This window comes from Dermochelys coriacea, chromosome 4 (genome assembly GCF_009764565.3).
Source record: "Dermochelys coriacea isolate rDerCor1 chromosome 4, rDerCor1.pri.v4, whole genome shotgun sequence".
NCBI lineage: Eukaryota > Metazoa > Chordata > Testudines > Dermochelyidae > Dermochelys > Dermochelys coriacea.
Window position 1 is genome coordinate 69,419,259 of NC_050071.1, and position 10,639 is coordinate 69,429,897.

The 10,639-nt window shown below is 37.2% G+C and overlaps 1 protein-coding gene across 1 annotated transcript in view; it reads left to right on the plus strand.

Moving 5' to 3' along the window:
- The window catches only part of TLL1 (tolloid like 1), a 205,610-nt gene extending 195,652 nt beyond the window's left edge, over nt 1-9,958 (plus strand). Inside the window, exons 21-22 of the mRNA XM_038399352.2 lie at nt 969-1,219; nt 4,662-9,958. Of these exons, the coding sequence (XP_038255280.1) occupies nt 969-1,219; nt 4,662-4,796 (386 nt within the window). The 3' untranslated portion in view covers nt 4,797-9,958. The remainder of the gene's footprint in view (nt 1-968; nt 1,220-4,661) is intronic.
- Nucleotides 9,959-10,639: the final 681 nt, after the last annotated feature.

The following is a 10,639-nucleotide window of genomic DNA, read 5'->3' on the forward strand; positions in this document are numbered from 1 at the left end:
AGTGCCTTTAACTTTAACTCTAACTCACTGATGTAGTATAGAAAGCTAAACACAAATGTAACGAACAAATATTTATTAATTGAAACTAGTTAAAATGTTTAGAACAGAAGAAGTAAAATAGTTATGTTATGATCTTCAAATATACAATAATAGCTGTTTCTGTCAAACAAACTGTTTGTAGCCCAGTTTATGGGTCTAAACATTCTTTTTCATGAAGTGAAATGTAACATTATTCAAAACAGTTTTTCTATAAAATGTTGTTTTAAACTCAGAATTTTTTTTTGACAAGCTACACCTGATTGAATCTGTAAATCTGTAATATAATTAGAAATTTACTAACTCATATAGATAGATATATTATGAAAATATTGGCATACAGTATGTAATGCCCCAGTATAAAGCTTGATTTGGCTGCCCTTATGTGCACCTCAAATGTATATTTTGAAGGATATCACACAGTTTATTTACATTCTCTGCAAATTTGCTGTCCTCTTTTGTTAAAAATTATTTACATAATGGGAAATGATGTGCCTAAGGCTATAAAAAGATGAAAGGAATGAATTCTGCAGCATTTTATTACAATTTAAATTTGTTGGACTCTCATTTTGATTCTTCACTGCACATTCAGTTCCACATTTGGGCCTTAGCAGGGCACAAGGGTTTCCTTACTCACTTTTAGTACCTTATAGGCAAGAAGTTCCATTAAAGTTATAAATTACTACTTAGGGACAGTAAGCAGAATTAGATCCATATGACTTTTAAAAACAAATTTTAAATTATGGGCCAGGTTCTGCCACCCTTATTCAGAGTATACCTCACTCTACAAAGTAGTCCCATTAACTTCCATAGACCTATCTGTGGGGTAAGGAACTGCTCATCCTGAGCAAGACTAGCCTTACAGGAAAAGGGAATGATGAGCTGTACTGAAGAAAGCTTTTCCTTATTCTTTATTTGTTTCCTTCATGCAGAGTGTGGTGGTCGACTAAAAGCTGAAATGAAGCCCAGAGATCTGTACTCTCATGCTCAGTTTGGTGACAACAACTATCCAGTTCAGATGGACTGTGAGTGGTTGTTAGTATCAGAGCATGCCTACCGAGTAGAGTTAACATTTCAGACATTTGAGGTGGAAGAAGAGGCAGATTGTGGTTATGACTATGTTGAACTCTTTGATGGCCATGATACAACAGGTGTGAGACTTGGTCGATTTTGCGGATCAGGGGTAAGTAATCAGTAACTGAAGCTTATATTTATGCACAGAAAAGCTACAAAATAAAAATTCTTACAGGGTCACTGTCGGGTAGTTTTCTCCAAACTGTAGATTTTGTCAAAAATAAATAAAATATTTTACCAAAATCTTGGAACAATAGACATGTTTCTATGATTTCAAAAAATATTCCATTGAAATATTTTCAGTCATTAAGTATTCTGTAGTCTTTGTAGCCAGATTATTTCATTGTTATGCTAGTGCATATGAAGTTGAAAGTAAAATTGTTTAGTCTGTTCTATATACTGCACTCGTCACTTAAGTATCTGGGCACTTTGTAGTACTGCATTAAGCAATGTGACTAACATCTGTCACGTGGTTTGTTCTCTTGTTCCTTTCTAATTTCTAACCTGATTCTAAAGAAATACAGGCCTAGAATGAGAGAATAATTTTAGCTTAAGTAGGAGGCTTTGCATAGCTGTGCCACCCAAGTAGGATCTCTGAAAAGGAATTTTGGCTCCTTGGAGAAGATAACTTACTGCCACGCTAAAAGGGTGCATCTTATGTCTCCCTTTCAATTGGCCTAGCTCTGCAGGCCCAGTGTGTTGAGGAAAGGGGAGTCAGAGCTTCACCCATTTGCTGACAGGGGAAGAAAGTAAGTATCTGGTGTACAGCTCTTGCTTCTTGTTCTGTTTGTCTCACTGCATGTAGAGCCAATATTTGACAAGATCTGACATGAGGTGGTAGGAAGCATTTACTCCCCTGTATGGCCATGTTGGGACCAAGAATAGTCTAGCCCTAAGAAGTATGAGGATCCAGATGTCTCGCCTCAGACTGACTTGCTCTGAACAGAGCCAAATCAACCCCTTTTAAAGCATATTAGGCTTGAGGGAAAGGAAAGGAGGGAATGATAGAACCCTAACTAACTCTCAAAACAACAAAAATACTACTAGGGGCCCAATTCTGACATTCTACACTGAGCAGTACCTCAGTACCTTTGCCAGTAGACTCAAAATATGAATAAAGGTGGCAGAACAGAGCCCTGTTCCACCCTCCGGATGACACAATTCATAGTTTTATGACATGGGTGAATATTCTGACTGTTTTAGCTTTCTCTAAAGCAATTCACTCATCTCATCCTTCTTGCTATTACCTGCTGTAAAAATGATACTGTCTGATCCATCTGATTCACACATCATAGTGTAGTATATAAGCTCCAGATGTGTTATTGTCCATCATTTGTATAACTGACCTGTCAGTACAAGGAACAACACAGGCTACATTAATAAAAATCTTAAATATTTCTCAAGTGGCATGCTCCAGATTTTATATTTAGTTTATATTAAACTGACCATCCTTTAATAAGGGGAGAGGAGGTTCAGAAAAAAAAATGGCCTAGACCTGTTGACCTAGCTTCAAACCTTTTATGCAGGTTGCAGAGGACTCTAGCTCTTCTTTTGGACTCCCAACACACCTGACGCTCACTTCCCTATGCTGCAATGTTCCTATAGATAATAGAATCCTTCCTAAACTATGACCCTCTAGTAGGTCCCAGCCTTCCGCTCACTTATCTTTATTGTCTGCATTTACAGTTAGACACATGTTGTTGATCTCCTTGCAGTGCTAGTGTGACCACCAATAATTACAAATCTTACACAGTCAAGGGCACTGTAGGCACTCTGGGAGCACAGCTCCAAGCGGGGCAAAATTTGAATTCAGTATAAACCAGATCCCAATAGAGCTGCGGTGCTAAGCAATGGGATCATCAGAAGATAGGGGTGGTCATGAGTAGGAGAGAGGTTAATTGTGGTAAGTAGGAGCCATTGTGGAGATAGAAAGAGTAGGCATATAAAAGTTTGGATCCACTCCAAACAAGCATTCTAACTGCACTGAATATTTTAACCTTTTAAAATTTACCCATGGCTAGTTTTCCTGAGGACAGCTATACTAATTTGTTATGTCTACATTACACAGTTTAGTTGCTATCTGGCTTTTCTAGACTTTACTGTACTAGGATGGATTTTTAGCAGAGCATCCAAATTAGACTATATTTTGCTGTTCATTATGGCAGTATAATTCCAGAGTATCCCCTCTGATTTCAGTGAGGTTACTCTGGATTTGTACCAGAACAGTGGAAAGCAGAATTTAGGCTACTGTGTTTTGGTGTATTGAATTGTTATAATTTCATTATATAGGTTAGTCTATCCAGAGTAGACTTCAGAGAGACCTACTCAAATTAGGTGAATGGGAAACATGATAGATGAAATTCAGTACTGATGCAAAGTAATGGAAAGTAATAACATTGGAGGAAAAAACACAATCTACTAATACCCTTAGTGTTCTATATTACAGGATCATCTTAGGAAAAAGGATCTGAACATCATTGTGGGTAGCTCAACAAAGGCCTCTGATCACAGTGAAACTGCAGTGAGAAAAGCAAACAAAATGTTAGGCTGCCATAAGAATGGAGTAGAGAATAATACTGAAAATTACATAATGTCATTATATAAACCAGTGTTTAATCTTCATGTGGAATACTGTGTACATTACTGGTCACCCCATAGAGGGTGACCAGCAGAATAGAGGGAGTCCAGGAAAGGTGATGAGAATGATTTGGGGCATGGAAAAACTTTTACGTAAAGAGTAATGAAAATGATTGGGATTGTTTACTTTTAAAAAGGAGATGAATAAAGTGAGACGTGATAAAAGTACATAAAATAATCAGTGGTATAGAGAAGATATATTGGGAGCTTCAGTTCTGCCAGCCTCCTAATACTAAATCAAGGAAACGGTCAATAAAATGGAAAGGTGGCAAATTCAAAACTGATAACGGAAATACTTTTTTACACAACACATAGATAGGCTGTGGAACTCATTGCCACATGATGTCATTTATGCCAGGAATTTAAGATTCAAAGAGGGACTGGACGGATAACAAGAATATCCAGTTATAATAGTTAATATTAAAAAAAGGTTAAAACCTCATACTTCAGGGTTATCCTCTTGGGGGCTAGGATGAGTCTTCTTGGAGTGGAGATTATATCACCTCTGCTTACTGTGGGGTTTCTTCCATCTTCCTCTAAAGCATCTGGTTCTGACCACTATTAAAGACAGGCTACTGAACAAGATAGACTATGGGTCTGTTCCAGTATGAATAGTCCTATTACATTTTTCACTGTTTTATTCTGGAAAAATGCTATATGAGTCTCTGAAATGTGTTGCTCCATTGTTTTATAATGTTAGACTAAGACCGAGACTAAGACCAAGTGCTGCCTGTGTAAAGGTGTTGCATCCACTTTGAATGGTGGTATTGGTTCTATCCACCATGAATGGTGCTATTAAATTATACTGCTAAAAGAGGAATAAAAAATCCATGTAAGAAAACATCTTAACTGAAAAAGAACTAATAGAGTCAAAGGTGAAAAAATAACTTTATTTATGTACTTATTTATCCTAGCCACCAGAAGAAATTTATTCAGCTGGGGATGCTGTTTTACTCCATTTTCATACTGATGATACAATCAACAAGAAAGGATTTCATATACGATACAGAAGTATAAAATATCAAGATAGTGTTCACACCAAAAAATAACGCAAGAACCTCTATGCCAGAAAATAAGAAAGAGAGAGAGAGAGTTAGTGTGATGGAGAGGAAGGAAGCTGTATTTTTTTACTGACATTATTAGCGCAAATGTTTTATATAAGAGGTTCAGTTGAAAGCAAAATGTATATGACCAGAAAAATTTAGTTCACAATGAAACTTTCACCCATCACAATGGAATGGACATGGTGATGACATGTGGGCTCCATGCTTGACTGTCTCTGCAAAGCTGGTGAAAAGGCATTGCATGCTTCCAGGGAAACTGTAAAAGCTTTTGTTTCCAGCTTGATGTTTGTATAGATGCTTGCAGATTCAATCACTTAAATTCAGTGGAAGTGACCTTGCAGACTGTTCTTCCTTCTGAAAATTATCTGGTCCAGGAGAAAAAATGCTCCTTCAGGTCACACACTCAGAAAACTGTCCTTATATCTTATTGAAATTGCTTTGGCTTTGTATCAAGGATACAGTGCATGCAAAGACCATAAAAGGAGATATGAAATGAGAAAGTCTTCTGAGGTTGGTCTGTACTAGGGATTCATCACTCCTGTTCGTTTACCAATATTTTGAAACTGGAAAATCACATCTCCTGTAACGTAATTGATTTAATTTTACCAGCATATTGAAAAGTCTGAAACATTTTATTCATCGCCATTATTAGTACACTCAGAATTTGGATAGTAAGTAATTGAAGATGTCAAGTGTATTGGTTAAGTAAGGTATAACTGATGATGTGCTCTTATTTTGCACTGAGCCCGATAAGAAACTGAGTTAATGTTTAATAGATCTGTTGTAAATCAAAATCTTTATCCACTGGGAAACAGAAATAATCATGAAAAGAATCATCTGAAACTCCAATTACTGATTTCATTTTCAGTAGTAAAATCATAACTGCTGCTAACTTGTATTTCCTTGGAACATTTTATGAATGAGCTAATTATCCATTTTAGCTAATCAGAAACAAAGCTGAAAGTAGTATCCAAAAGAAACATTTCCCAACCCATTGAAAGAACAGTATAATTTGTTTTCTTGAAATAAGAATTTCTATAATGGCAAAAAACAAACAGGATTTGTTGTTGAAAGAGAATTTCTTTGGTGCTATTCCATGAACATTAAACACACAATGAAGATGTTTTAGACGTTTGAGCCAACAACCTGCAGATCATGAATGTCTCACTATGCCTGGCTGCATCTGAAGAATAAAGACTTAATACGCATATGACGAGATCATTGCAATGGCAGCACTAGTCCTGTGGAACAACTACTACTATTGCCTTAGAATTCTTGCACATGATCAAACAGATCTTCCTGTAGATACATCTTTAATTTGATAAATAATTTGACAACTTGAACGTTTTAATGTATGTCAACGAAAAGATCTTCAAGCAAAAACCCATCTGCAGAGCTTAGATCATCTGCTGTAAATACAGTGACCTGCTTTTGATGTAGAAATATGTTACTTTTAGAATGAACTATTCTATGTGCTTTAGGCCATACATTGCTTTAGTCATGATGAATATGCATTATGTAAGTATGTATGAATGAATGCTCCAGAAAGGTGAGAGGTGTTGTATGGATGAACAGTTAAATTGTGCCAAGTTCTACCAGAACCCTGTTTTACTGTAGCAACTTTTCTTTAAAGGTTTCATAGGCAGGTAAGTGGGACTTCTAGTCAGCAAGAACAGAATTAAAATGAAATGTTACGTTTCACTTATAAGGAATATTATTTTGATATCCTTTGATGTAAGTTGCTACCCAGATTAGCTTAGTTCCTGTTACCTTACCATGAACATTCACTGGCACTAATAAATCTGGTGGGTTTTTTTGTTTTTTTTACAAAAATAAAAACTAAACAGATGTGTAGGCGTCTTTGGCTGTATTAACCACTGATTTATGTTGCTGTATCTCCCTTTTCCCTTCCAAAAAACTCTCACAAGTTAAGTTCAAAGAATGAATCATTTTAATTCCTCCTTTGGATATAATTGTACTTTTCTAATATTGCATGGCTTTATTTTTCTATGGATCTTTTTCAGAGTGCTTGCACAAGAAGAAATGAACAACATAAACTGGCAGAGTGGAGCAGAGTTGCTCCAAAACCTTTCCATACAAACTCCTGTCATAAAACTTAACGTAGCAGAAAACTATGCTTTAACTTCAATGCACAATATACTGGCATAGTTTGTTCTATTCTGGAATGGCTTAAGAAAACATTTTATTAAAATAACGTATTTAAAGGGGTAGAAAAAGGGTTTGAGGAGGGGGTAAAGGGCAGGGTTGCTGGGCTCTTTTCACACCACATCATTGCATGTAATCTTTTTTCCCTCATTAACTTTTGCCCTCTGGTCCCATCGCAATATTTTCTTACTAAGTTCTGTGTAGTGCAAACTGAACAACATTTGCCCTAGCCACACAGGAGAATTTCAGTCCTTTTTCCTCCCCCAACATGCTACACATTTTTCCACTTGGTGAAGTTTCTTCTGACCATAGAATTTGGCCCACGATGAGGATGATTATTTGGTAGGCTCATCCCAGTTTATCTAGGGAGGGGCTCCTTCATGTCTGAATCTCCAGTGGGCAATTGGGGTGGTCAGGCACCTCCATTCTGAGGAAGACAGCTTAGACTGGGCAAATTGAGGAGAGAAGTAAGCAAACTTGGATGGGTCCATCCAGAAAGCTGCAATATGCAAGGGCTGGGGTACAGTCTTAGAGCAGCCACAGGAGCTATGTTTCCACTTATCCAGTATACTTGGCACAGAGCGTCTGAGACACATACTGGAATAGCAACTGTGTGTTTTGGAGGGGAAAGAGGGCTGCTATGCTTCTTGACATTGGAGTACATTGGATATTGGAGTTAGGGGTGTAATTTCACTTCCCTAGCCCCTCCTTGCTCTTCCTAAATAGAGCCCAAACACTTAGGCTATGGGCCTTGGCCCTGTCCTCCTGTAAAAGAATTATAATTGGTCAAGTTAACACCATATCCCAATAAGCAGGGGGAGTATATCCCTGGAAGGTTTTCACCTCTTAATTTATTATATATATAATACACAACCAGTGGCAATTAAATTCAACCTATTTTATTACATTGGTCTTCAAGATGTCACAGAATCTAACAAAAGTGAGGTTAGTCTGGGGTGAGGTAGTTATTCTGTCCTCAACTTGTCCTTGTATTATTACACGTTTGGTGAATAATTCCACATTTTTCTGAGAACCATGAAATGGCTAACTACTGTATGGTGACCTACGCGTGGGGTGACAGCCAGATCAGATGTTTAACATTACTATAACTTTGGTTTTGTATTTAAAAAAGCTTAAATTTTATAAGCTTATATAATTGAACGCAAACTTTGTTGCACTGGAGGGCTACATTGGCAATTTGTCAGGAGAGCAAGGGCCACGCTTAATTTTTATAAAATGGAGGAAATTGCTGTTGACCTCATAAAATAAAAGCCATGCTAACTCTTGAACTGACCGATTTCTGTTCAGCTCAAGATGAAGCATTTTGGCTCTGTAGTCCCTGTGCCACACTTTCTCATTACAATTTGAGTGTGGCCACAGTTTGAGAGTGGTCACCCAGCCCTTCTGTTGTTGTTGTTATTTATTAATATTTTTGTTGTGGTAAGATTTATGGATCCCATATTGGGGTTAGGATCCCACTATACTTGGCACTGTACAAACAAATAGCATAGGCCCTGCTCCAGAGAGCTGGGTATAGACAATACTGATCAAATGTCCACTGCACTCAATGGTAACTGTTCCATTGACTTCAGTGATGTTGGATCAAGCCCCATGAGTAAGGCAGAGTAAGGTAATGAAGACATATGTGATTTCAAAAGTTAGTAATTGGCTGAAATTAAAGCATCATTGCTGTTTTTCATTTAGATGCTTGTAAAATTAATTAGATATAAATGTGAAGAATGAAATATGAGCATAAAAAAGTTACTGCAATGACAGGAGCAAAAAAACTGAACAGAAGATTAAAAATATAATTACACCAGAATGAAGAGATACATAGTTAATTTATAAAAAGAAAGAGATTTTAGGGCTAAGTTCTTCCTTCTGTTTACCCTGGCAACACCATTGGCTTTTTTCAAAGCCTATGGGGTTGCAGTGATGCAATGATGAATGGAATTTGGCTGAATTACATTATAAGTATTTTATTGCACAGAGGCTGAGTGAAGGCATGTACTGTTTAAAACCCACACTTGTGTAACAGATGTGCTAATCCTCCAATTAATCTTTCATATGCATTAGAATGCTTTGTACTATATTGCTTCCATCTATGCTAAAGAAGGCTTATGGAATTAGCTAGATGTGTAGGGTAGTCACTACTCTTTGTCATACCTGAAACTACATTTGAACTCTAGACAACATAAAAATGCTCGGTTTTCAAGTCAGTGAATTATATGGTGAGCTAAGTTCTTGCAACCCAACCCATGTGCAGAAGAAAAAGAAAAGAAAGACGGCTTATCCTGAGTTACCTTTTGCTTACTAGCATAACTAATGCCATAATGCAATTCTTCAGTTTTTCCCCTTAGAAATCTCAATTTTAGCTCATGGGGCAAATGGAGAGAGAGAGAGAGAGAGAGTTGAAATAACACAAATGTTCTTATGCATGTTGTAATTAAGGTAATCAAAGTCAGTAACCCTGTCGAAGGAAATTAGGTTACTTTGGCGTGATTTGTTCTTGACAAATTCATGTTGGTTGTTACTTGTCATCCTGTTAGCCTGTAGGTGCTTACAAATTGATTGTGTAATTGTGTTCCAGTATCTTTCCAGGTATGCAGGTTAGGCTGACTGATCTATAATTCCCTGTGTCCATTTAGTCTCCCCTTTTAAAGATGCTTAAACTATGTCCTTTTCAAGTCCCCTGGGACATCATTCTCCTCCATGAATTCTCAAAGATTATCTCTTATGGGTCCAAGATTGTTTCAGTTTAGTTCTTACGAATTGTAGGATGAACGTCATCCAACTCTGCTGACCTGAATACATCTAATTTGGCTAAATATTCTTTAACCTGTTCTTTCTGTATTCTGGCTTATGTTCCTTACCCTTTGTTAATATTGTGCTTATGGAGGATAGGTCCACCAATGGCAATTAGTCAGGATGGACAGGGATAGTGTCCCTAGCCTGTGTTTGCCAGAAGCTGGGAACGGGTGACAGGGGATGAATCACTTGATGATTACCTGTTCTGTTCATTCCCTCTGGGGCACCTGGCATTGGCCACTGTCAAAAGACAGGATACTGGGCTAGATGGACCTTTGGTCTGACCAAGTATGGTCATTCTTATGTTCTTATATTCAGCATTTAGTCACAAGTAACTTTTTTAATGAAGACTGAAGCAAAAGGGAAATTAAATACCTTACTCTTTAGCTCTCCTGACCCACTAAGTAAGTTTTGTTCCTAATCATCATGAAACCAGATTTTGAAATAACAAAATCTTCTGGGAATCAGAATTGTCTTTCTCTGCCCAGCTTTAGTTATCAAGCTATTAGCATACTAAATAATGGCAATAGTAATAGTTTGGACTTATAGGGCTCAATCCTGCACCTGATCAATTTAATGGCAAAGCTTCCATTTACTTGAGTGGTACAGGATTAAAGTCATATAACACTTTTCATTTTTGACTCTTCATGTGCAAATTAATTACAAATTACAAATTAATGAATGTAGCTTCAAAAGATCCCCATAAGGAAAATAAGTCTTATTTGCCCCATTTTACAAATGAGAAAACAGGCATAAGGAGGTGAAGTCAAAGGGATATCCAGGTGATCAGCACCTCTGGAAATCAGGGCCTCAGTGTTTCAATTTGGGGATCCAAAACCAGAGGCATTCTAAAT